General features: G+C 40.9%; 1 protein-coding gene across 1 annotated transcript; it reads right to left on the bottom strand.

Annotated features, from left to right (window-relative positions):
* On the bottom strand, positions 1–24,494 carry LOC311131318 (CREB-regulated transcription coactivator 1-like). Its single transcript, XM_084164224.1, has 14 exons — positions 24,358–24,494; positions 18,893–19,009; positions 18,280–18,405; positions 17,992–18,053; positions 17,653–17,747; positions 17,016–17,092; positions 16,883–16,926; positions 16,328–16,551; positions 14,532–14,680; positions 7,841–8,065; positions 6,956–7,042; positions 3,483–3,569; positions 3,143–3,317; positions 1–2,871 (listed from the first exon to the last, which is right to left on the bottom strand). The coding sequence occupies exons 1-14, from the start codon at positions 24,481–24,483 to the stop codon at positions 2,660–2,662; spliced, it is 1,806 nt and encodes a 601-aa protein (XP_084020350.1). The 5' UTR covers positions 24,484–24,494; the 3' UTR covers positions 1–2,659.
* Between the last annotated feature and the right edge of the window lie 3,493 nt (positions 24,495–27,987).

Raw genomic sequence — 27,987 nt, 5'->3', positions numbered from 1 at the left:
TTACGCACACACAAGTTCTGTTTTTTTGTCTTATTTCTTGTTTGTTTCACAAGAAGAAATATTTTGCATCTTCAAAGTGGTAGGCATGTCAAATGATACAACCCCCCCCCAAAATGCCAATGTATGTGTATGTAAGGCAACAAAATAGGAAAAATGCCAAGGGGGGTGAATACTTTCGCAAGCCACTGTGTGTGTGTGTGTGTGTGTGTGTATATATATATCTATATATACACATATATATACACACACACACACACACACACACACACACACACAGTATATCATCTATATCTATATTCTATTCTGATGCAATGGTCTGATCTTTCGTTATGATTTGCATAGGAATCACAAATCTTATTGATGCAAAACATAGACTCTGATTAATAAACAAGTCAATAGGCAACGAAAAATTAAATGAACATGAACATTTAAAATCGTGTCTGCAAAAACAATAGTTCTTTGAGGTATGAAGTAATCCAACTGATTCCTTTTTACTTCCTTTTTTTTTTATATGTACATTATATTTGGGGCAATATGCCTCCTCCCACTTTGGAATTTAGGGAAGTAAATTAACATATGTATGTTTTCTGTATATACACACACAATACATTGTACAATAGAAACATGATCCTACACAGCTATCAACATTTTAAAGGTGAACTGAAAAATAAAAGCTTGATATTGTGTTCTTCACCAAACAAATAATATAGTTGACACGATGCCTTGAGTATGAAAACGATCTCAGCCCATAGAACGTCCAATTTAGCCAAGTTGCAATCTAGTCACTTACCTCCAACCACTATATTCGTTTTTTAAACAAAAATGTTAGAATATGAATCGGAGGGAAAGATAGAGTAAAATTAAAAGGCAAATTGGTGTATGGACAAAATCTCTTCATCAATTTTAACCACTTTTGTGAAGTTCTACATGTATTTTGGGACCAATTTCGCTGTGTGCATAAAATGTAATGTTCAGCTTGTTTTCTACCAGCCATAATCTAGAGGGAATAACCAAATATAATATATAAGTCATATTGTAATTGTTCCATACAATTTTCTACCAAAATCTGGGGTAAGGAGCACAAAATCATTTTGTGCGTTTTTGTCAGTTTCCCTTTAAGAAGCAGAAACCCTACCCATATTTGCACTCTCCATCACAAATCTGAACCCAATATTTGCTTTTTTTTACAAAATCATCAAGAATTTGGCTAGAAAGTGTACCAGTAAAAAAATACAGTACAGTTATTTGTCGAACTTTACACTACATAACAAATATAGTCACTGACTAGGAGTTAAAAGTCCTCTCAAATACAAGAAAATATTACGAGAAGTTAAGAAAATACATTGTCACATTAGTTAAGACTTAAAAACAGTATAATACTCAATATGTAAGGCAAAATCAGGTGATCTCACAGTGACAAGTTCAATAGGTTTCTGAGGACATTGTATCCTTCAGATTTTCAGGAGGCATTCAATCTGGATATCCATTTTCAACAAGCAAAGGAGAAATATGGCCATCTTGTTTTGGGAATTTGCCTTTACAGTGTTTTCATTGTCACATTTGCTTAACCTTATCAGCTGCTAAAATGCAAGCATCTGTTGTACATGTTTCTCATTAATTATAACAAACTTAAAACAACCGAGTTGGCACAAGACAAAACCCAAAGATTTCTGGCCCATGTAAGTGATAAAAACATGGGTGAACACTTGCAGACCCTATACTATATTTTAAGAGGCCGAAGCTAATTCTATCTAGCGAGATGTCGTAGCAACTGGCACCCGTTAGAGCTTATGAGCAAATATGGGGAGGATTTGTACTCCTTAAGTTAACAGAGTAGCTTAATAAATACAGTATGTAGGTTAGAAATGAATAAATACACATAAATAACATCAGTGCAGTATGTACAATATGACCACAGCAGAGCAATTTTGGCATCGAACTCAAACACATTTTGAAATGCAACATAATAAAAAAGACATTCAACTAAATTAATAAATATTTCAATAAATAAACATTTAAATATATAACAATCCAACATACTAACATTAACATTTGGTTGTCAATAAAAATAAAGCTTTGAGTGTGAAGTATAAAGCTGTTATGGTGGGTAGGGAAAGATAATCAATTTCAATTATAGGGTAGAAATAACTTGGATGTGGTATTTTGCACATAATATTGTACACAGTATTCATGATACGTATGGTGCAGCTCATCTTCCTAGTGGCTTTTTGCTTTTGAAATCGCAAAATGTAGAGTTGTAAAAAAATAAATAATGAAAAAATGTAATAAAATAAAAAGGAGATAAAATCTGTTCAACTGTGACACGGTGGGATATATGGTAAGTAATGAGATATACACACACACACACACACACACACACACACACACACACACATATATAAATAACGCAGCAGGCTAGCAAAGCTCTGACCAACTAACAATCTCATTGGAAATGACAGCTATGCCCTTCCCAAACCCAACAAGTCATTGCATGTTCTTCTCTGCAATGGTTTTTGATGGCATATAATTTCAAAGGACTTGAGGGTGAGATCAGATAGCTGAACGGCCATGAAACTGGGGAGATGATTCACCCCCACCATGCCTCGTTTCCCTTTCTTCCCAGGGTAATTTTTTTGTTGGCCACAGCCAGCATTCTGCATTACAGCCTGTCCATCCTGAACGTGTCCTCAGTGGCAGGGTCAGCCAGAACCATGTCGGGGTCATTGAGCATGTGCAGTCCGTCCAGGGTGAGAGGGTCGATCTTCAGCTCGTCCAATGGGAACGGAGAGTCCGCGTCAAAGCTGACATCTCCAACACCAGCCAGTGAGTTGGTTAACTCCTTAGAGAGGCTGGGTGGAGACTCACCTGTGACTAAAATTCAACATTTGGGGAAACATTTGACATTTGTAAATCAAAGCAGCTGTTAGATAACTACCAATATTATTTAAGTAACATTCTTCATTCAAATAACCTATAACAAGAGAAAAACAAAATACGTTTTCCTCATACTGGCCAACCTTCATAAAAAAAATGTACTCTAATCAAGCCAAGAGGAATGATTTACTTGATTAGGTGTGTACAGTGCCAGAATAAGTTGAATTACATGACAGGCTCGCTAATTGGCTCAGCAGCTGCTCAGTACCTGTGAGGATGATGTTAGGGATGTTGCCATGGCTACTGTAACCCAACTGCTGGGAGTCGTGCAGGCTGCTCCCTGTAAGGCCCATCATGGCTGCTTGTGTGTAGTTGAGGGTAGAGCACTGGCTGTATAGGCTATTGGAGCTGATGGGGTTCTCAATCATATTGAACTGCTCGAGCTAGGCAAGTGAAAGTGAAAAATACATGTTTAATAAGTCAAGTTAGGTAATAGAATAGAGAGATCAGGCACAATTTCTAATATGGATACATTCAGGGGGGGAAAGAGTTGCAGTGAAAATAGAGCCAGTGAAATTCCTGTCCTAGTTTGGTGTGGGTTAAATCACCTGGTGGGAGAGAGCATTGGTCTGCCGAGATGCTAGCTGCTGATCGTAGAACGAATCCCCAAATATACTGCCCACCACTGGAATGTGCTGAAAGAGACATTTGACCACTGATTAGAGTGGAGAAAAAAATGGGTTATGGAAACTAATAGGCCTACAGCTAATCAGTACAGCCTTTTTCTTGGGTATCTGAGGGATAAGGGAACAGTACAGTTATGAAACGTCACAAAAAGCACAAGCATGAGGCAATCTACAAGCCAGTAAATTCAAGCACCGTTAGCAAATGGCTGTTCATGACTGCACAAACACTAGCATCTGATAACACTTTATCATGCCTATTCAGCCCATGTTTTAAAAATTAACCATAGAATGCATGATTCATAAAGAGCCACATCCACATAAATGTTTCAGCAGTAAGATTTGATACAGCTGAACAAATATCATGAAAATCAAGAGGATATCACAATAGATCTCCAGAATGAGCCATCTTGTCATTTTTAGAGGGATGAGCTAGCAAAACAGTGCTGGAGCGGTAGCTATTAGCGAACTGACCGTAAATAAATGCGTGACTTTTGCTAGCTAGCTAACTTTGGGGTGAAGTTAATTAGCTTCTGCAGCTTCTCTCTGCTAGCAACTGTAACATGGTTTCATGCCTTCAAAACTGACATGTCCCAGTAATACTTACATTTGACAAACGTTGTGACGTATCCACCTTTTAAGCATAATGTGGTCCTTTGTAGCTCAATTGGTAGAGCATGGCGCTTGTAACGCCAGGGTAGTGGGTTCGATCCCCGGGACCACCCATACGTAAAAATTTATGCACACATGACTAAGTCGCTTTGGATAAAAGCGTCTGCTAAATGGCATATTATATTATTATAATTACTTGCCAAAGTTTGGCAATATAACAAACCCAACTTTGGAATTCAGAAATAAAAAAAACAGCACAATAAGTAAGTGGAACATGAAGCATATACCGTATATACAGCTACTTTCCCATGGAAGATCACATTACTGTAGCCAGCTGTAATACTGTATATGTAAAGGTAGGCTAGGTTTTGATGGGATCAGACACTTTCACAGGAACAGCAACAAACAGAACTATACTGAATAAAAATATAAACGCAATATGCAACAATTAACTATTTTACTGAGTTACAGTTCATAAGGAAATCAGTCAATTGAAATAAATAAATAATGCCCTAATATAATGGATTTCACATGACTGGGCAGGGGCGCAGCCATGGGTGGACTGAGGCAATCAGAATGAGTTACTCTCCACAAAAGGGCTTTATTACAGACAGAAATACTCCTCAGTTTTATCAGCTGTCCGGAGGTGAAGAAGCCGGATGTGGAGGTCCTGGGCTAACGTAGTTACACGTGGTCTGCGGTTGTGAGGCACGTTGAACGTACTGCCAAATTCTCTAAAACGACATTGGAGGCGGCTTATGGTAGAGAAATGAACATTCAATTCTCTGGCAACAGCTCTAGTGGACATTCCTGCAGTCAGCATGCCAATTGCACACTCCCTCAAAACTTGAGACATCTGTGGCATTGTGTTGTGTCACAACTGCAAATCTTTAGATCTGCCTTTTATTTTCCCCAGCATAAGGTGCACCTGTGAAATGATCATGCTGTTTAATCAGCTTCTTGATATGCCACACCTGTCAGGTGGATGGATTATCTTGGCAAAGGAGAAATGCTCACTAACAGGGATGTAAACAAATTTGTGCACAAAATTTGAGAGAAATAAGCTTTTTGTGCATATGGAACATTTTTGGCATATTTTATTTCAGCACATAAAACATGGGACCAACACGTTACATGTTGCATTTATATTTTTGTTCAGTATAGAAAGAGTTAAACCCCTTTCTCACACCTGACACTTAGCATTGTTAACAGGATATTTCCCCAAAAATTAATAAATAAACCACTGTATACCAACAGGAGACAACCAAAGCTGCTACAAATGAGTTGGCATATCCAAAACTAAAAATAATGATAATTAAGGTTCCAGGTAGGTGCTGCATATTCACAGGACATACACTACATGGATAACAGTATGTGGACACCTGTTCGTCGAACATCTCATTCCAAAATCATGGGCATTAATATGGAGTTGGTCCCCCCCTTTCCTGCTATAACAGCCTCCACTCTTCTGGGAAGGCTTTCCACTAGATGTTGGAACATTGCTGCGGGGACTTGCTTCCATTCACCCACAAGAGCATTAGTGAGGTCGGGCACTGATGTTGGGCGATTAGGCCTGGCTCGCAGTCGGCGTTCCAATTCATCCCAAAGGTGTTCGATGGGATTGAGGTCAGGGCTCTGTGCAGGCCAGTCAAGTTCTTCCACACCGATCTCGACAAACCATTTCTGTATGGACCTCGCTTTGTGCACTGGGGCATTGTCATGCTGAAACAAGAAAGGGCCTTCCTCAAATTGTTGCCACAAAGTTGGAAGCACAGAATCGTCTAGAATGTCATTGTATGCTGTAGCGTTAAGATTTCCCTTCACTGGAACTAAGGAGCCTAGCCCAAACAATAAAAAAACAGCCCCAAACCATTATTCCTCCTCCGCCAAACTTTACAGTTGGCACTATGCATTCGAGCAGGTAGTGTTCTCCTGGCATCCGCCAAACCCAGATTCATCCGTCGGATTGCCAGATGGTAAAGCATGAATTATCACTCGCGAGAACGCGTTTCCACTGCTCCAGAGTCCAATGGCGGCGAGCTTTATGCCACCCCAGCCGACGCTTGGCATTGCGGCTGCTCAGCCATGGAAACCCATTTCATGAAGCTCCCGACGAACAGTTATTGTGCTGACGTTGCTTCCAGAGGCAGTTTGGAACTCGGTAGTAAGTGTTGCAACCGAGGACAGATGATTTTTTACGCGCTACGTGCTTCAGCACTTGGCGTTCCCGTCCTGTGAGCTAGTGTGGCCTACCACTTCACGGCTGAGCAGTTGTTGCTCCTAGATGTTTCCACTTCACAATAACAGCACTTACAGTTGACCGGGGCAGCTCTATTAGGGCAAAAATATGACGAACTGACTTGTTGGAAAGGTGGCATCCTATGACGGTGCCACGTTGAAAGTCACTGAGCTCTTCAGTAAGGCCATTCTGTTTGTCTATGGAGATTGCATGGCTGTGTGCTCAATATTATAAACTTGTCAGCAACGGATATGGCCGAAATAGCCGAATCCACTAATTTGAAGAGGTGTCCACATACTTTGGCCATGTAGTGTATATTTGGTTCAAGCAAAAGCACAAAAAGCTGATATGCAAAAACACTCAAAGACCTGAGCCAATATGATAAGCAGACATCGAGCAGTGGTCTGGAGGAGAGGAAATGGGGGTGGGATTGCTGACACCATGGATGGTAGCGAGAGGCTGGGATGAGTAGCAGCTGGACCAATTACAGCCAATTCCAGGCAAAAAACCCTCCCCCAACAAGGCAGCTTGGTGGTTTCGCCCTTACTTGAGGCGAGCCGCCAGGGGAGAAGCCTTGATTGGAGACTGGGGAGGTTGGAGACTGATTGGCCGGAGAGCCTGTCTGATTGCGGTACTGTTGGAGGGAAGAGTGTTAACCGGTGCAGAATTTCTAAACACTAGCCACAGATCACTCAGAGAAGGTCCCAAGGACAGTCTGAGGTGGGCTCTGTCTTAAGCAACTACACCATCTATCCACAGACCAGTTCACTCCCAATGAAAAGACACAAAAACTAAACGCAAATCAGCCATTGCTGAAGTGAACCAAACTTTGTAGGAGCTAGAATTTCACTGTGTATGAGTAAGGAAGTCAAATTATCAACAGTCAAGGTACTGACAAGCAGGAAACTCAATTCAACAGAAGAAACTTGTGTAAAGAGACTTCACAGATCTTAAGTCATTCCTCTACCTGTTGTCCTCCAAAATAAAACAAATGTATGGTGAGCAGCTATAGAAAGCTAGCGAGTGATATCCAGCTAATCTAATTAGATTCTTTTCAGAAATAATGAAATGAAATAAACCACAGTGACCAAGACAATTGTTCTGAATGAAATAATTTCCTGACAGCTGTCACAAAAACCCTGAGAATTATTGCTGGTAATAATGTCACCTATCATCTTGTCGAAAGGCTAATCCACTTACGCTTGGAAACAATCTTAACACTAATGAGTTTGGTCCAATGTCACAAACAAAAACATTTGACGATGAAGAGCAGTACAGAAGTGTAGAGCACCATAGCAGGCACAAAATGCCCATGGTAAGTCTTTAGAACATTTATCGAAACAAGGACTACAACACAGTATTTTTCTTGGAACTTGTCAGCTCACACTTTCCTCCCCTTGTCTGTGTCATCTTTCTACAGTGTGCGACTCACCGAGTTGATGTTGACGCTTGCGGGCGTCTGGATCTGGCTGTCCTGGGAGGACTGGGTGGCTGTGGGGGCAGTGTTGGTGGCCAGGGTGATCAGCCTGATGCCCTGGGGCAGGGCCTGCTGCTGCAGGTCATTGAGCACTTGGGCCTGGGCCTGCGCTGTCAGCTGGCTAAAGAAAGCATACTGGGATAGCTGTTGCTCCAGAGTAAAGGCCTCCATCGCCACCGCCTGGTAATGATTAAAAAAAAAAAAAAGGCTAAAAACTGCAAGATTTTGGGGTGAAACAATGAAAACAAGGTATCCGACAGTGTTAGGACAGGGTTACAGTAGCTAGCAAAATAGTGTATGAGCGGTTGGTAAAATTAAAATGCAATTCATTTTAGTAAGCAAGCTAACTAACTTGGCTAACTGTGAGGTGAAACAATTAACTTAGAGTTAGTTAGCTAACGCACAGCTCTTTGTTAGCAGTGTTTTCCACTAGCGCTGGCTGTCGGCTATACAGCTGGTTACACACACATTTTCAAGCCGGGTACTTTTTCCACTTAAAGGTGCACTATGCAGAAATCCTATCCTGGTTGCTAAATTTCTAATAGTTCGCCTAATTTCAGTTTATATGTGAGAAAACAAGCAAGTATAGTGTAGCGAATCATTGTACCATCTAAACCATTGTGAAATATATTTTCCATAACAAAAAATATTATATTTTTCAGCTGTTTGACGCTGGTGTACAAAACCGAAAGTAAAAGAAGCAAAAACTAAACTTAAGAACAGGACGCATAGAAATAGCACACATAAAGATCTACCACTTCTTAGACTTGCTTTCAATGAAAATGACAGTTCTATAACTTACATTTCTATGTGAATTTGGTCAGGTCGCCCAAAATAAGTGGCATATTGCAGCTTTAAATTAAACAATGCTACTTTTTTTGTATAATTTGCAAGTCAGAAATAAGTATGCCCTCTCCCGGTACCTGTGTGTGTGTGTTGTGTACACTGTGGTTGCAGTCAGATTTCTTTACACGGAGGGAGAAAGCATGATGCTCCTTCATCGTCTATGTGAATCAATTTGCACGTCCCATATAATGTGGTAACGATGAGTCAAAATCCACTTAGCCTATTGTTTTCTGGCACATTCTTTTATTTTATTTGGCAAGTTTCATATGCAGCCACAAAGTGCTGGTGTATAGGCTTACTGTGATTTGATTGACGAACAGCAAGCTTGACTAGTTTATAAATTGTATCGAACTGACTGAATAAAGTTGATCTCATATCCTTGCCATGCATAAATCATACAATGTAGTTATACACAGTGTACAAAACATTAGGAACACCGTCCTAATATTGAGTTGCACCCCCTTTTGTCCTCAGAACAGCCTCAATTTGCCGGGGCATGGACTGACTCTACAAGGTGTCGAAAGCGTTCCACAGGGATGCTGGCCCATGTGTCAAGTTGGCTGAATGTCCTTTGGGTGTTGGACCATTCTTGACACACAGGAAACTGTTGAGCGTGAAAAACCCAGCAGCATTGCAGTTCTTGACACAAACCGGTGCGCCTGGCACCTACTACAATACCCCGTTCAAAGGCACTTAAATATTTTGTCTTGCCCAATCACCCTCTGTATGGCACACATACACAATCTTTGTCTCAAGGCTTAAAAATCTTTCTTCAACCTGTCTCCTCCCCTTCATCTACAATGATTGAAGTGGATTTAATAAGTGACATCAATAAGGGATCATAGCTTTCACCTGGTCAGTCTGTCATGGAAAGAGCAGGTGTTCATAATATTTTGTACACTCTATGTAGGTCTACTGATTTAATCAGTGTTTACAATGGAGTAGTCAACTGCTGCTTTCTGTGTAGCAAAGTCCATGATTAACACCTGCTTCATTATTCAAACCTACCTGTATTGCAGATAGCTGAGAAAATGCCTCTTAAAAGGAAGCTTGAAGCATGTGGAAGTCAGCAGATTCTTACAAGATTCTTTAAGAAGAAAATCTGTGGGTCAGTTGTTAAACAAGTATTTTTTAGAATGAATGACATACTGTAATTCACAAAGAGAGTTGCAAACACTTGCAGAAATTATTTCACTGATGCCGTTCTCTCACTTCTCTTAACATGTATGGACCCAGAACTTCTTTGAGCATCTGTTCTATTTATTTTAGAGATCCATTTTTTCAGGGGATCCTGGCTGGCTACTTTTTCTATAGGGGCTGGCTACTCCATGTGCTTGTGGAAAACACTGTGCTAGCAAACATAACGCTGCCAAAACTGATAAGGTGGCTCCAGTAATGTTTACATTTACACCTTTTTTTGCTTTGTGACCAACTTTGTATTTCATTTGTCATTTTTTCAGACGGGGGTAACAGGTACGGTTATAAAATTCAAAGTCATTAATTCAGATATATTAATATATTAAATTATCATATTTGCATTTACTATTTTCATATATTGTCTTGTACCTGTGGGCTGTCACTCAAAATAATAATAAAAAGTGCATTAGTAAAAACTAACTGGTTTAACATACAAGTGACTGCCAAAATAAAGGAAACACCAACATAAAGTGTCTTAATAGGGCATTAGGCCACCACAAGCCAGAACAGCTTCAATGCACCTTGGCATAGATCCTACAAGTGTCTGGAACTCTATTGGAGGGATGCGACGCCATTCTTCCACGAGAAATTCAATAATTTGTTGATTTGTTGATGGTGGTGGAAAACGCTGTCTCAGGCGCCGCTCCAGAATCTCCCATAAGTGTTCAATTGGGTTGAAATCTGGTGACTGAGACGGCCATGGCATATGGTTAACATAATTTGAATGCTAATCAAACTATTCAGTGACCACTCGTGCCCTGTGGATGGGGGTATTATCACCCTATGGGGGCATAGCCATGGTAGCCATATATAAATGGTCTTCCCAGCATTTTTACACATGACCCTAAGCATGATGGGATGTTAATTGCTTAAATAACTCAGGAACCACACCTGTATGGAAGCACCTGCTTTCAATATACTTTGTGTCCCTCATTTACTTGTGTTTCAATTATTTGGGCAGTTACCTGTACATTACCTACTGTATATCTTCATGCAGTATATAGCACCCAGATGAAGATTTTAAAAAAAGAAAATATGAATGACCTTTTACTGAGCTTACATTTTCCTCCAATATACACAGAGTGTACAAAACATTAAGGAAACCTGCTCTTTCCATGACATACACTGACAAGGTGAATCCAGGTAAAAGCTACGATCCCTTATTGATGTCACTTGTCAAATCCACTTCAATCAGTGTAGATGAAGAGTAGTAGACAGGTTAAATAATAGTTTTAAAGTCTTGGGACAATTGAGACATGGATTGCGTCTGTGTGTCATTCAGAGGGTGAATGGGCAAGAAAAATATTTTAAGTGCCTTAGAATGGGTTATGGTAGTAGTTTGTGTCAAGAACTGCAACCCTGCTGGGTTTTTTCACGCTCAACAGTTTCCTGTGGTTATCAATAATGGTCCACCACCCAAAGGACACCCAGCCAACTTGACACAACTGTGGGAAGCATTGGAGTCAACATGGGCCAGCATCCTGTGGAAAGCATTCAACACCTTGTAGAGTCAATGCCCCGATGAATTAAGGCTGTTCTGAGGGCTGTTACGGTGACCGTACTATCGGTCACAAGTCATGACGGCAGTCAAATTCCACGTGCTGCTGATGGTCATTAGTAGCCTATCAAACTTGCTGACTGCGTGGTACTCAGCACTCCATTGTCCCTCTAAATCACTCTGACATCAATGTAAATGTAATCAAACACTTCACGAGAGCCCATGAGCTCATGTTGGGCAACATTTCTATAGGCTATGCAATTGCGTGAGAAAACAGAGTGATGGCCTCTATTAAAGAAAGGAGGATCCCATCAGCTTTCTATAGGCTAGACCTACTATATTTATTTCTCAACTTTCCTAATATTAAGCACATTGCTTCTCTTTACAACAAAGGAGTATAGCCTACCTGGCTGGCATGAAAATTAACCACGGGAAAAGCGTCCTCCATTCGCTATTTAAGTGCATAGATGACATTGATTTTTTTCCCGCTGCCCCTGTTTCGAGACAGGTGCATGATAATGGTCCATTCTAAATCAAAGCAAATTTCACACATATTATTTAGTATATGTAAAGACTAGATTAAATCAAGAATAGTGTGATGGGTGACAATATTAGCCCATCACTTGGGAATGATTTTGTATCACTTGTGAATGATGCTCAGCTTAAGGCAAGAAACACGCATGCTATCTTTTGACCGACTTTTTCAAATCATAGTCGCACACCTCATATAGCCCAGCCCATAGGCCTATATGTTTTGATAAGGTTTGTATCACAACTAAAGTGGCCAAATAACTTCTTAAAATTAAGCACATTAATCATCTTTACAACGGGTGTAAGAGCCTAACTGGCATACATAAGCAGCACGTGAGTTTCAAGTTTGGGGAAGATCATTTTCACCATAAAAATGCACCTTTATAATAAAAGCATTACATGCATAAATCGCATTTGTGGTCACTTTTGAGAATGGTGTTTTCCTGCTAATGGACCATTCGCGCTTTTAGCCTACTGCCGTGTGCGCATTGCTGCGCTTATAATGTGAAGAACTTGCCTAATAGTGTATCAACATTTTAAGCTAAACGTTCTCATCGGTTGCGTCAGGCTCATTGCTTAAAACAGGTTTTTTGATGCTAGTTGTATTCATTTGGGTTCGCATCCCACAACTGTGTTTGCAATATTTATTTATCGCACAGAAAAGGTCAGCTTTTGTACTATGGGGGATAGTAGATTAACATAGGCTAGTGCTTTTGCTGTTCGTTAGGCCTACTCATCTTGTTGGCTGACGAAAAGTAAATGTGGACAGTTCTTCCAATATCTTCAATACGGGCCTCGGAATTGTATAAGGACGCGCGCAGTTGCGTCCCTGATATGTCTGTCTTCACTTGTAGCCTGTGTGAAAGACCCTATCACTTGACGTAGAGCCATGTGAGTGAGAGATGCTTCAGCACGCAGCCGGGAGAAGGGAATTATACTTATTATATTCAGCCCAAGGGCACAACGGCCACGGATTTTTTTAGGGGGCATTACGGCCACACAAAGGGGATGCAGTCGGGAAATTCAAGGCATTATCAAGTGCTTGTCATTAGACTTTTTTCAAATCATTAGAGAATCGAATCATGCAGCCTTAGATTTTTGTTAAAAATCTAAACATTTAGCCCAACATTTGTATCACAACTAAAGTTACATAAATAACTCTAAATTAAGCATATAGGAGTTTCTTTGTTAACCGCTCAACACAGAATAGCCGCATCCGCGCACTCCCTCAAATCGTTTGGAGAAAATATATTTTCTATTTTATTCAGCTATGTTCAATTGTATTCTTCATGCTATAAAATAATATAAAATAATGCCATGGAATTCTAAGCAAATCTTGTCTAGCCATATCAGGGCCTAACATAAAGACAACTCAGAGTATGCTATTATTTTCTTCTGAAATGGACTACATTTTCTTCATATGTTTCTTTAGACCTGTCTAAAATAAATAATGGATTTATTGTGATGGTGTAGGCTATATTACATGGATTTATTAGACTAAAATGTACATGTTCAAAAGGTCTACATCAGTGGCTTGTAGGCTATGCGTGGAAGCCAGGAGATGCTAAATGTGTTTACATTTACATTTTAGTCATTTAGCAGACACTCTTATCCAGAGCGACTTACAGTTAGTGAGTGCATCCATTTATTTTTTATTTTTCATACTATTTTTGATACCCCCGTGGGAATCGAACCCACAACCCTGCCGTTGCAAACGCCATGCTCTACCAACTGAGCTACATCCCTGCCGGCCATTCCCTCCCCTACCCTAGACGACGCTGGGCCAATTGTGCGCCGCCCCATGGGTCTCCCGGTCAAGGCCGGCTACGACAGAGCCTGGATTCGAACCAGGATCTCTAGTGGCACAGCTAGCACTGCGATGCAGTGCTAGCTGTGCCACTAGAGATCCTGGTTATTTGGTTATTACCTTGACAATGTCATGACCGCCACACTAGGTTCAACTCCATATTAGGAAGGTGTCCTTAATGTTTTGTACACTCAGCATTACAAGAGTGGCTGAATATCTTGTGAGGATCTCGTTTTTGCCCAGTGGCACAAAGACTTAGTATGTTATAAAACATTTTCTCAGGTCATGGTCAGAACAGGTAACAGTCAAGACTGGAGCCATGGGCGGAGGAAGATTAATGTTTTTCATTTGAAAGTAGCTCACACTCGGAGCATTGTTTGTGATCGAATGCCTTCTTCGAGAAATTGAAAGCACTAAATTACTCGAGGGATCTTTGCTAGCCGGGTCATTCCAGGAAACAAGGCCAAACTACATCTGGCAGGCATCGCTTGCTCACCTCGCATAGGGATTTAGCCATGTAAGAGAAAAATACTTCCACCAGTTTTAGGGTTGAGTTATAATTTCATTTCTGTCTACATAGCTGTTTAGTTTGCTGCAGCACTATTATAAAATGTGCCCTATATAAGAGCCAACCCCACGGACAATTGGTAGAGTAAGCTGAAATATAATTGTATTCAACAAGGGACGTTTAGGTTTTTGTCTATGTAATAATGCTTGGCCCTGCTGTCCAGGGATTGGATAGCATTGGTCACGTCGGGACTATTCACCTGGATGTTGAGAGGGGGCGACAGCGTGGGGGAGAGCTGCTGCGGGGACTGCTGTGGCTGGGGGTCTGCGTTGAGGGTTAGGGGGATCAGGGTGGGCTGCCTGCGCTGGGCTGCCATAGTCATTGTAGGCTGAGAGGTGGTGGTGTTCCCTGCCAAGACACAACAGTACAGGCACAAGTGACTTCTCTGAAGAACAGCAAAACTTGTTCTGGGCATTGCTTTGCAACGCAACATTTCTGCAATGTACATTTCTGTAATGCTATGTAACATGTTCACAACTACATTGAACAGATTTTCTAGGGAATGGTGCTGTATGTTTCTGACTTTGTCAATCGTCTGCATACATCCACATATGCCAATCACTAAGTAATAAAGTACCCACCCATCTAGCTTTAGTAAGCTTGGCAAATGGCGTTTCTGTAACTTGATGCGTAATCATTCTGTGAAATCTTCGCAGTATTGAAATGGTTCTTCCTCAAATACACTGAACAAAAATATAAAACGCAACAATTTAAGATTTTATTGAGTTACAGTTTATATAAGGAAATCAGTCAATTGAAATCAATTCATTAGGCCTTAATCTATGGATTTCAAATGACTGGGAATACAGATACCTTAAAAAAAAGGTAGGGGCGTGGATCATAAAACCAGTCAGTATCTGGTGTGACCATTTGCCTCGTGCAGCACATAACATCTCCTTCGCATAGAGTTGATTAGGCTGTTGATTGTGGCCTATGGAATGTTGTCTCACTCTTCAATGGCTGTGTGATGTTGCTGGATATTGGCGGGAACTGGAACACGATGTCATACAAGTCAATCCAGAGCATCCCAAACATGCTCAATGGGTGACATGTCTGGTGAGTATGCAGGCCATGAAAGAACTGGGACATTTCAGCTTCCAGGAATTGTGTACAGATCCTTGCGACATGGGGGCGTGCATTATCATGCTGAAACAGGAGGTGAAGGCGGCGGTTGAATGGCACGGCAATGGGCCTCAGGATCTCGTCACAGTATCTCTGTGCATTCAAATTGCCATCGATAAAATGCAATTGTGTTCGTCATCTGTAGCTTATGCCTGCCTTTATCATAACCCCACTGCCACCATGGGGCACTCTGTTCACATCAGCAAACCGCCATACTGCCATCTGCCCAGTACAGTTGAAACCGGGATTAATTCTTGAAAAGCACACTTCTCCAGCGTGCCAGTGGCCATCAAAGGTATTATTTTTGTTCAGTATAGAATCTATATTCTCTTAATTTTAACTAGAGATGCACATGGAGCAGGAGAGTCATCCATACTCCTGCCAGCCAGCTGAGCATGTTCTTTTCCAGAGACAGAGGGGAGGGAAACTGAGTCTAGTCAAGACGTTCAAGGCACTCCAGTGTTTGTAGGCAGCTTGTATTCAGCAGTGCTTCACTTGAAGCAATATTTGTGATTGGGATTTGGCAGGGTAATGACAACACCTTGTAAGGACAATGTAGTTGTATCACATGATTATCATTGTACACCATGCAGTTATTACATTAACAGGTTATTCTTCTAAGGTATGTAGATGATTGTCAAAGTCAGGTTTTTGGATGTTATGTCCTCAAAAAACAGCCATGCTCAAACAAAGGGAGAAAGGTTGCTACCTATCAGTGCATGGAGTTCGGGAAGGTGGATCAGAAAAGTAACTTTGTTACAAAATTTGCTTGGTGCCTTTAATGAAAACCCATAGAGTATCCTTGGTTAAATTTTTTATCCGAATATCATATACCTTTAATTTGCCACATTCATTTTGCCAACGATTACTTACCATGGCTGGCAGCACTGATGCCGAGGTGGGTGACGTTGGTGGTCAGGTTGCCTGTGCTGTTGGAAGAGCTAAGGGAAGGAAACGCCACAGTGTCGTCTGGGTCCAGCGGAGTGGGCAGCGGTGGGGGGAACTGGATGTTGGTCAGATCAGGCAGGGAGCCTCCCGTATTCAGCGTGGCCGGGATCAATGACGTGTTCACTTCCTGATCTGGTGATGGAAATATACTAGAGGGGAGAAAGAAAAGGGATACACATTTCCTAAAACAGCACTTGACAAAAGACAATCCATTAGAAAATGACTGTTGTTTGTTGGTTTTTATGAATGATGACATTTCTCGTTGTTGTGTGTGTGGAAATGACAGTTGCTAGTTATATGGTGTCATAGGTCCTCTCTCACACAGACACATTTTCTCTTCACCAAGTCATCTTTGAACATAATTCATTCTAAGCATGCCCTGGACAGATCTTTCTCACAAAGCACCTTTCTACAGGGTATGGTCCTGCCGGAGCACCATATTCAGATTTATGAATGATAGAATGTGCAGCAATTACTCACTTGATCCCAGGGACTTCGCAGGACTTGTTTCTTGATGAGTCATTCTGAAGGGAAAGTACACTCAGCATTCAAAAAAATCCCCAAAATGGTGAGCAAGCACTGATACAAGTAGGCTACATATTAACTCCTTTACCTTTTTGTTATCCCACTGTGTATCATTGTCTGCGCCTGATTCAGACTCCTCAGTCCCAGGCACCGTAAGCAGCAGCACTAAATGGTGAAAGAGTAAAATAAATCACAATTTAAGGTACTAAGCTAAATTCAAATCAACCCACATTGCAGTATTTTCAGAGTAGCATTCTTCCTGTAGTGAAATTAAATTGCATAATGGTTTTGGGTACAGTAAAAACACCAGTTAGATCTCCATAACAGGTAGCTAGATACTTCCAGTTTTCAGAAGACAATATTACAGATCTATTTTCCTGTGTCATCTTGAGGAATTTCAATTGAGACCATTCCCAGAGGAGATAAGTTCCCTTCAAGAAAATTACTTAGTTTAGCACAATTTAACTCAAAATACTACAACAAATCAGTAAGCAGTAGTTGGTTGAACACATAAATCAAAATGTGATCGCTTCACAGAAAGAGAATAGCTGCTCCAACATGGACAAAAACTGTGGAACACAACACCTTCATGTCATAAATTATCCAGAAGATTCCACAGTGGCTTACCCTTTCGTGAGGACATGTGGATTCATGCATGAATAAATTGGATCAGGCCTGAATAAATAGAAGCTGTTCCGTGTCCATGTAACTGGATCCTCCATTACCTCGTTTAGGCTGTAGCTCTTGTGATCCCCCTGCAAACGCATCCTGGGACACAGGGTTCATGGTGTTCTGGTGTAGGGCTGAGTCGGAGTTTGTCCTGTGGCATTAGAACGAAGAGAGATCAACAAAATATATATGTGGCCCCTATTCCCCAACATCATTTGTGGCATGCTATTTGTCAGACTCTGGGTAAAAAGAAATGTCAGTTAAATTGAGCATGCCATTTCTAATTGAAAAAATGCAATTTACATGGACATTGCATGTACTGTGCTTTTCCTGAATTTAGATTAAATACAAACCCTAGTTTTCTTTGTGTGAATATAAGGTAATTAATGGCCTACCTCCTCCAACTTGTATCCGGTGGGGGTGAGAGGTACACTGAGCTATAGGGGCAGCTGTCAATGTGGATCTCAGTTAAGGACGAAAATGGTGGTGAGATTAAACTAAATCCCTATAATTGAATGGTCAAGTTAACTATCAGTATTCATCTACCGAAGTGCAAAATCCAACTGTAACCATGATCTGACAATGACACATGCCGTTTTAAACAAGTACTAATTAAGTGAAAGTTTTGTAAAGACCATTCTGTTCTACTCCAAAATAATAAGCTGAGTGCAGACGAAGGATATCTGGCGGCCATGTTTGTCCACAGAGATGGGCCGGCGATGGGGGGAGGTTATGCGGTTCCGATCGCGGTAAACACGGTCCACCAGCCCGTGATGCCTGGTCGACCGACTGGTGTCCAAAGCGGAATTCTGGACAGGATACGCAAAATCAACCATACAAGAAAAATTGGGCATTTGAAACACACACAAAAATTTAGAATTAAAATGTCTTGATATAATATGGTGCAAATGTATTCATTTCAAAATGGGTCAAGTTATGGGCCCTCATACTCATGCTCAAGTTAGCAAACATGTTTTAAAAAATGGAAAGCCATGATATAGAAAGCAATGACAAAGGCTCCTTGTATTTGTGTTTTTTGGGAATCTTTTTAAACATTTCAAAATGGGGTGAGGGTGTTTGATGTTCAATTTGAGCTTTCTTCTGAGACTTGGTTTTACAATTTTTTCAAGTGTCTTGAATTGGATTCTTGTTAACAATATAGGGTAACGCGAGGGTGAAACGTAGCCTATCATGGAAGCTCTGAAAGATTACATTTCCCTCAGGTGAGATTTAATTGTTGTATCACGCAAATTAAAAACAAAGTTTTACCAACTGATAGAGAAGCTGAGAGCTCACCTGAAAAGGCAGGTCAATGTTGCTATTTCCAATCTGATTGACATTGGGCAGTGAGCCTCCATAGTACTGTCCACGATTCTGCCCTAGTTGCAAATACTGGGTCTTCTGTAACTGCAACTGTGCAAAGTAAAATCGCATGAAAGCATGAATGAATGATTAAACTAATACATGAAAGATTACACACAAAATATTGATAGAAAAGTTCCACAGTGCTAAAGATAGAATGGACCACATCTAAAAGGCCTGATGAGATAAGATACAGTGAGGGAAAAAAGTATTTGATCCCCTGCTGATTTTGTACGTTTGCCCACTGACAAAGAAATGATCAGTCTATAATTTTAATGGTAGGTTTATTTGAACAGTGAGAGACAGAATAACAACAACAAAATCCAGAAAAACGCATGTCAAAAATGTTATAAATTGATTTGCATTTTAATGAGGGAAATAAGTATTTGACCCCCTCTGAATCAGAAAGATTTCTGGCTCCCAGGTGTCTTTTATACAGGTAACGAGCTGAGATTAGGAGCACACTCTTAAAGGGAGCAATCAATCAAAGCAATCAATCAGAAGCAATCAATCAATCAGATTCCAAACTCTCCACCATGGCCAAGACCAAAGAGCTCTCCAAGGATGTCAGGGACAAGATTGTAGACCTACACAAGTCTGGAATGGGCTACAAGACCATCGCCAAGCAGCTTGGTGAGAAGGTGACAACAGTTGGTGCGATTATTCGCAAATGGAAGAAACACAAAATAACTGTCAATCTCCCTCGGCCTGGGGCTCCATGCAAGATCTCACCTCGTGGAGTTGCAATGATCATGAGAACGGTGAGGAATCAGCCCAGAACTACACGAGAGGATCTTGTCAATGATCTCAAGGCAGCTGGGACCATAGTCACCAAGAAAACAATTGGTAACACACTACGCCGTGAAGGAATGAAATCCTGCAGCGCCCGCAAGGTCCCCCTGCTCAAGAAAGCACATATACATGCCCGTCTGAAGTTTGCCAATGAACATCTGAATGATTCAGAGGAGAACTGGGTGAAAGTGTTGTGGTCAGATGAGACCAAAATCGAGCTCTTTGGCATCAACTCAACTCACCGTGTTTGGAGGAGGAGGAATTCTGCCTATGACCCCAAGAACACCATCCTCACCGTCAAACATGGAGGTGGAAACATTATGCTTTGGGGGTGTTTTTCTGCTAAGGGGAGAGGACAACTTCACCGCATCAAAGGGACGATGGACGGGGCCATGTACCGTCAAATCTTGGGTGAGAACCTCCTTCCCTCAAACAGGGCATTGAAAATGGGTCGTGGATGGGTATTCCAGCATGACAATGACCCAAAACACACGACCAAGGCAACAAAGGGGTGGCTCAAGAAGAAGCACATTAAGGTCCTGGAATGGCCTAGCCAGTCTCCAGACCTTAATCCCATAGAAAATCTGTGGAGGGAGCTGAAGGTTCGAGTTGCCAAACGTCAGCCTCGAAACCTTAATGACTTGGAGAAGATCTGCAAAGAGGAGTGGGACAAAATCCCTCCTGAGATGTGTGCAAACCTGGTGGCCAACTACAAGAAACGTCTGACCTCTGTGATTGCCAACAAGGGTTTTGCCACCAAGTACTAAGTCATGTTTTGCAGAGGGGTCAAATACTTATTTCCCTCATTAAAATGCAAATCAATTTATAAAATTTTTGACATGCGTTTTTCTGGATTTTTTTGTTGTTATTCTGTCTCTCACTGTTCAAATAAACCTACCATTAAAATTATAGACTGATCATGTCTTTGTCAGTGGGCAAACGTATAAAATCAGCAGGGGGTCAAATACTTTTTTCCCTCACTGTATAGGTTAATATGGGCCCGTAAACTGTTTATATCTTAATTGATTCGAGGCAGTATCAAGTTTGTGCAATGTCAGCACTGTGTGGACAAAGTCAGTAGGCCTACGCCTAATAGCTGGAGGGTGTCAACCTCATAAGGAAAGAAGACGTCGCTGTGTAATGATGGATACTTGGATTTCTAAAAAAAATAACAAATAATAATAGCCATGTTGTAAAACCACAACATAAATCCATTCTGTACTCCTAAACCATTCCTTTATGATATTCATAACTAGCAGGTTCACCACCATACTCCTGGCAATAACTACTGAATGTTTAAGATCACCAATTGCTTTAATGAATTGCATGAATGATGGATTAAACAAAGGCCTGATTTTATGGGGATGAATAAACAGACTAACATGGACATTGATACAAACCAGACTGACAAGAATGATTGCCAGTAACCAACCAAAACAAGTCAATTATTTGCATTGCAAGATAGGTCTACAAGATAGGATAGTTGATCCCATGTTATCAGTCTCTGCCTTCAAAGTTCAAACCTTGCAAATCTGTCAAACCTCAGCGTGCATACACACATTAGGTGCTGTCAAAGTAGCTATTAAAAATATGGCATAGTCAGACTGTTACTGTTCCAGCTGGCTGATTGGCGTTATTAGGTAGGTAATGTTAAGCGTAGCACAGATAATTTGACCAACTTTTAATTGCTGATACTTCCTCAATTCCCAACTTGGAAGACAATGTGTCTTCTAAACCTCCATGTCTATTTGCAGGGGATTCGTTTGAATTTAGAAAATGCTCAGTTATCAAATTAAATAAATGTTTTGCTACATGAAGTAATCCGAAAATGTGTATGCCGCCATCTTGTCTATTTCAAATCTTCTCTCATTGATCAAGACAGGTGAGTATCATGACATGCAGCACTTTCTGTAATACCAACATGTTTCAAGCAGACCACCATAGTCCCTGTGCCCAAGAACACTAAGATAACCGGTCTAAATGACTACCGACCAATAGCACTCACGTCTGTAGCCACGAAGTGCTTTGAAAGTCATGGCTCACATCAACACCATTATCCCAGAAACCCTAGACCCACTCCAATTTGCATACCACCCCAACAGATCCACAGATGATGCAATCTCTATTGCACTCCACATTGCCCTTTCCCACCTGGACAAGAGGAACACCTAAGTGAGAATGCTATTCATTGACTACAGCTCAACGTTCAACACCATAGTGCCCTCAAAGCTCATCACTAAGCTAAAGACCCTGGGACTAAGCACCTCCCTCTGCAACTGGGTCCTGGACTTCCTGACGGGCCGCCCCCAGGTGGTAAGGGTAGGTAACAACATCTGCCACGCTGATCCTCAACAGGGGGGCCCCTCAGGGGTGCGTGCTCAGTCCCCTCCTGTACTCCCTGTTCACTCATGACTGCATGGCCAGGCACGACTCCAACACCATCATTAAGTATGCCAATGACACAACAGTGGTAGGCCTGATCACCGACAAGACAGCCTATTGGCAGGAGGTCAGAGACCTGGCCGTGTGGTGCCAGGATAACAACCTCTCCCTAAACATGATCAAGACAAATGAGATGATTGTGGACTACAGGAAAAAAAAGAGGACTGAGCACACCCCCATTCTCATCGACGGGGCTGTAGTGGAACAGGTTGAGAGCTTCAAGTTCCTTGATGTCCACATCACCAACAAACTATCATGGTCCAAACACACCAAGACAGTCGTGAAGAGGGCACGACAAAAAGCCTATTCCCCCTCAGGAGACTGAAAAGATTTGCATGGGTCCTCAAAAAGTTATACAGCTGCACCATCGAGAGCATCCTGACTGGTTGCATCACCGCCTGGTATGACAACTGCTCTGCCTCCGACCACAAGGCACTACAGAGGGTAGTGCATACGGCCCAGTACATCACTGGGGCCAAGCTTCCTGCCATCCAGTACCTCTATACCAGGCGGTGTCAGAGGAAGGCCCTAAAAATTACCGAAGACTCCAGCCACCCTAGTCATAGACTGTTCTCTCTGCTACCGCACGGCAAGCGGTACCGGAGCGCCACGTCTAGGTCCAAAAGGCTTCTTAACAGCTTCTATCCCCCAAAGCCATAAGACTCCTGAATAGCTAATCATGGCTACCCGGACTATTTGCATTGCCCCCCCCCCCCCACCCCCCTCTTTTACACTGCTGCTATTCTGTTTATTATTTATGCATAGTCACTTTAACTCTACCCATATGTACATATTACCTCAATTACCTAGACTAACCGGTGCCCCCGCACATTGACTCTGTCCCGGTACCCCCTGTATATAGCCTCCCTACTGTTATTTTACTGCTGCTCTTTAATTAATTTACTATTTTTAACTTACATTTTTTTTCTCTTTTCTTAAAAACTGCATTGTTGGTTAAGGGCTTGTAAGTAAGCATTTCACAGTAATGTCTACACCTGTTGTATTCGGCGCATGTGGCAAATACAATTTTATTTATATGAACTGTAACTCAGTAAAATCTTTGAAATTGTTGAATGTTGCGTTTATATTTTTGTTTAGTGTATTATAAAGATCAGTCCTTTTGGGAGCCCAGATCATTTACTTACAAATCCCATCATTGGATGGTTCGGTAGTTGGGTTTCCCAAGCGACTACATATGCCAGCATATTGTAAATTTAGAAAAAAAAGATTTGCCTGGTAATGTGTATGTATGTCTTAGCATTTTCTAAATTCAAACGAACCCCCTGCAACTAGACATGGAAGTTTAGAAGACATGTCTTCCAAGTCGGGAATTGAGGTAGTATCCCAGTTAAAAGGTTGGTCGAAAATGCTCTGTGCTACACTTAACATTACCTACCTATAATAACGCCTACCAGCCAGCTGGAACAGTAATAATGGTCCAACTAGGCGATATTTTTTTTATAGCTACTGTCAAATATGGGTAGGTACTTCGTAAACATGCAAACCCATTGCCTGACATACATGGAAAACAATTTAATGGGTAATTTGTCAAAATGGCTTGTGATCTAGCTATGGTGGATATAACTCCATTGCATTGTCAACATTGGAGTTAGCTAGCTGTATCCTCCTAGCTAGTGCGGTGTTCTGTCAGTGTCAAATACACACCAGTTTGACTGAGTGAGTCGAACTGTTCTAGCTAAGTATGTTCAGTTTTCATTGCAATTTGTAGATGGTAACTAGCTAGCTACCTAACTAGATAGTATCGATATCTAGCTTGATACTCTGAACCTTTTGATGTTGATGATGCTTGGCAATATAATGACTAAAACGTAAAACGTAATATGACTATGCATGAGCAGGTGCTTGCTAACTATAGAGCCTAGTTAGCTAGCCTAACATACCTAGCAAACGTAAACAAAGACAGTTCACTACACTAGCAGGCTAGATAGCTTAAAAAATTACAAATGTTTGCAAAATAACGCCCCAATCTATGATGGTTATCAGAATAAATATATTTAGCATTAACTGCGAAGGCAGTCAATCGGCCACTTTTGCTTGCCACTGCCAGCTGGCTAAAAACAACTTCTCATAAAAACGTGCTAACGTTATACTGGCTAACTAGCCAAGCTGCATACAGTAATTAATCAACAAAACCAGGCACTTACCCGTGCAGCTCTAGTAATGTTTAGGTCTTTCATCACTTCTTCGAAAGCCGCAGTCTCCTCCGCCTGTTTCTGATTATGTAAAGCGATTTTCTCGCTAAATTTACGTGGATTGTTTGAGCTCGCCATCTTTTGCTCTTCTTCTCAATGGGACATTACGCACAGCGCTTGGATACGATGGTTTGTCGTCAGTACGCGCGTACTCTAAATGACGCGTAAGTGATGCTATGAAATAAAAAAATACAAATGTAAATGTCTAGCTAGCTACATAACATATCGCATACCATTTTCTATTTCCTGGAATTGTAATGATGAGTATTATCACATAATTAAATCAGGACTTACCATGTGTATTAGATTTTTGTATTTTGTGCGAGCTTTCACACCAAATTGGTTTGGAGTGGTTTTTCCGAACTCTGGCGCGTTTTCCCACTTAGTTCGGTTCGTTTGGACTGGTGTGAACACTATCCTAGGGAGCGCACTCAAGAGCGCACCGTGGTTCGCTCAAAAAGGGTGGTCTCGGTCAGATTCCGTTCGTACCGTGGTGTGGTTCGCTGCAGGTGAGAACGCAGTCCGGACCAAAAACAGGAACATTACCAGAGGCATGCAGTATTGGTTGTTTGAGTGCAAGCATTTGATGACATGCACACAGTACCATAACTTGATATCTGTTGAACATTCTGTGAATAGCAGCGAATTTATGAGCACATGGTTGTAGATTAGGGGAAACAGGGCTATACCGGGATAGGCAATATGAAACCACTTGGACCAAATGAAGAAAATACAGTGTAACAAATAATCGAACTCTGATTCGAACTATAGCTCAGAACTATGTGTGAAAACGCACTAAAATATGTCAAAGGACAGTTATGTTTAAAGGGATAGTTCACTTAAAAACTATATTTTAGTATATTGTTCATTAGACCACTGTTCATTAGTACAATCCTAAAGAAACATGTAATGTCAGCAGTCAAGTTTAAGAAGATAGAGCACTTTCAGTAAGAAAAAACTGTGATGACGATGATAATGATGATGATGCATTGCATCATATGACAATTTATAGGAGTGGTTAGGTTGATAAAAGAAACAAACTTTTTAAAGAAGTTTTATTAAAAGCCACTCAATATCTGAACAACACAATGAACTGGGTGAACAAGGTATCACCAGAAGGGGACATCTACCTGGAGCAGCACAAGTGCCTTACAGACCCCACACATACACACACCTGTTCTGTCAAAACCATGGATGGCAAATTCACAGACACACAACAAGATTACAAATTCGCTACAGTATCCTTTGAAGTAGATTACATAAAGTATAAAGGACACATGGCAGATGTGTTTTTTGTACAAATCAAGATATTGCTCTACCAAAGTTGAAATACCAGTAATGGATAAATAAAATCCTTGTAATTGTATTAGGGTCATGATGTACAGAGAAAAACTGAAATAGCCTATACCAAATTGATCAGTTATCCAGATACAGTAGGCCTATAATTGACTGACAGGAAAGTCAATATTGGGATTCATGTCTTTGTGACATTTACAATGATGATGGAGTTGAAATGCACAGTATTTAGATAAATACAGGGTATGGTCAAGTATAAAAAGGCAAAAATAGAACCTCATACAATCCATACATTCATTATGAATCATCTCATAAGCGCATGTTGTCCTCTGACACACTTTTAAAACATGAAGCTCTGGTGGAGTAAGGTTGTTTCTCAACACCTTATTCAATATAATTTACAGTAAAAAACACTTACACAAATGACAAACAAAAGGATTAGTATGCTGATTACTGATCACAAAAAGAATGTGTACAATCTACATTTCACATCTGTATTACAGTACTGTATAAGAAAGAGGAAGAGCTCATAAGATTAAACACATTCTGGTGTGGCCTTGTATTTCACAGTTTCAATGACGGGTCAAGTAGAATTTTCTACGATTGGGAATAAGGTTTAACTTGTCTTCAACTTACATTCATCTGCCATCCCATGAACATTTAGTTCTCCTTTGAAAAATTATACATTTCGCCATTGAGGCTACTACACCTGAATGCTGTTTTCAGTTCACATAACACCTTTAATTTAAGCTGGAATCCATAGCAGTGAAATTGCCACATCCGTTTACGATATCACAACAACATACATTACTTCAAACAACAGACACTGATTTTTTCCCGTTGGACATCATTGTACATGTGATAAAATGGTAGAGTATGTACTCAGATATTTTTTTTTGCCACGATGCTGGATGCTCATTTCCTCAAATCAATAACAAATGCACCTGGGGCGGCCAGTGGCACTGCTTCGCCTATCGCGGATCTCAGCTTTAAGGTTATACAGGGTTGTTTCTGGTTAAAAAATGGGCTTAGGTGGTGTAGAGGCCCCCATCTTGGCAGTGTAGAGACATTTTAGCATTTTAAAGCTAATTCCCTGCGATGCTACATATTCTGCCATGGAGCTGAGCGACAATTTTTGAGTTTTACAGCACATTTCCTGCAATTCTATGCATTTATGCCATGGCTAATGCTGTGTTATTTTTCTCAAACATATTAATAAAATCAATACGGCTAGATTAATTGTTTTTAGAATTTCCAATTATCCCTGACTGTCTAGCTTTTATTTTGGTGATTGTTAGGTTTCAAAGATTATATTATTGAAAAATATATAGGTCCATTATCTTATCTGGTTGTAATCGTTTACGTTTACACTGAAAGCATTTTTTCCATTCCGAAAATGAACCCCGTTTTTAAACCTAGCCATCCCGAAAAAAACACTTAGGCGGCCCACCAAAGGATTTCAATGGCAGAAAAAGTCTATTTTCTCCTTTGATAACAGTGGACTCCACTTATAATGCACTTAAAAGCTAACTATGTGCTTTTGAGTTGAACATACAGTTGAAGACGGAAGTTTACATACGCCTTAGCCAAATACATTTAAACTCAGTTTTTCACAATTCTTGACATTTAATCCTAGTAAAAATTCCCTGTCTTAGGTCAGTTAGGATCACCACTTTATTTTAAGAATGTGAAATGTCAGAATAATAGTAGAGAGAATGATTTATTTAAGCTTTTATTTCTGCCCACACATTTTCTATAGGATTGAGGTAAGGGCTTTGTGATGGCCACTCCAATACCTTGACTTTGTTGTCCTTAAGCCATTTTGCCACAACTTTGGAAGTATGCTTGGGGTCATTGTCCATTTGGAAGACCCATTTGAGACCAAGCTTTAACTTCCTGACTGATGTCTTGAGATGTTGCTTCAATATATCCACATAATTTTCCTTCCTCATGATGCCATCTATTTTGTGAAGTGCACCAGTCCCTCCTGCAGCAAAGCACCCCCACAGCATGATGCTGCCACCCCCGTGCTTCATGGTTGGGATGGTGTTCTTCGGCTTGCAAGCCGCCCCCTTTTTCCTCCAAACATAACGATGGTCATTATGGCCAAACAGTTCTATTTTTGTTTCATAAGACCAGAGGACATTTCTCCAAAAGGTACGATCTTTGTCCCCATGTGCAGTTGCAAACCTTAGTCTGGCTTTTCTATGGCGGTTTTGAAGTAGTGGCTTCTTCCTTGCTGAGCGGCCTTTCAGGTTATGTCGATATAGGACTTGTTTTACAGAG

The sequence above is a fragment of the Coregonus lavaretus genome (genome assembly GCF_964263955.1).
Source record: "Coregonus lavaretus genome assembly, chromosome: 6".
NCBI classification, from domain to species: domain Eukaryota; kingdom Metazoa; phylum Chordata; class Actinopteri; order Salmoniformes; family Salmonidae; genus Coregonus; species Coregonus lavaretus.
The sequence above is the reverse complement of the archived record's forward strand: the minus strand, read 5'-3'. Positions and strand labels throughout refer to the sequence as shown.

Excerpts from the sequence above, each read along its gene's own strand:
- LOC311131318 (XM_084164224.1), bottom strand. The coding sequence starts at position 24,483 with ATGGCGAGCTCAAACAATCCACGTAAATTTAGCGAGAAAATCGCTTTA. Across the intron at positions 19,010-24,357 it reads ACATTACTAGAGCTGCACGG|TTGCAGTTACAGAAGACCCA; the intron begins GTAAGTGCCTGG and ends TACTTTGCACAG. Across the intron at positions 3,318-3,482 it reads CCAATGCTCTCTCCCACCAG|CTCGAGCAGTTCAATATGAT; the intron begins GTGATTTAACCC and ends TCACTTGCCTAG.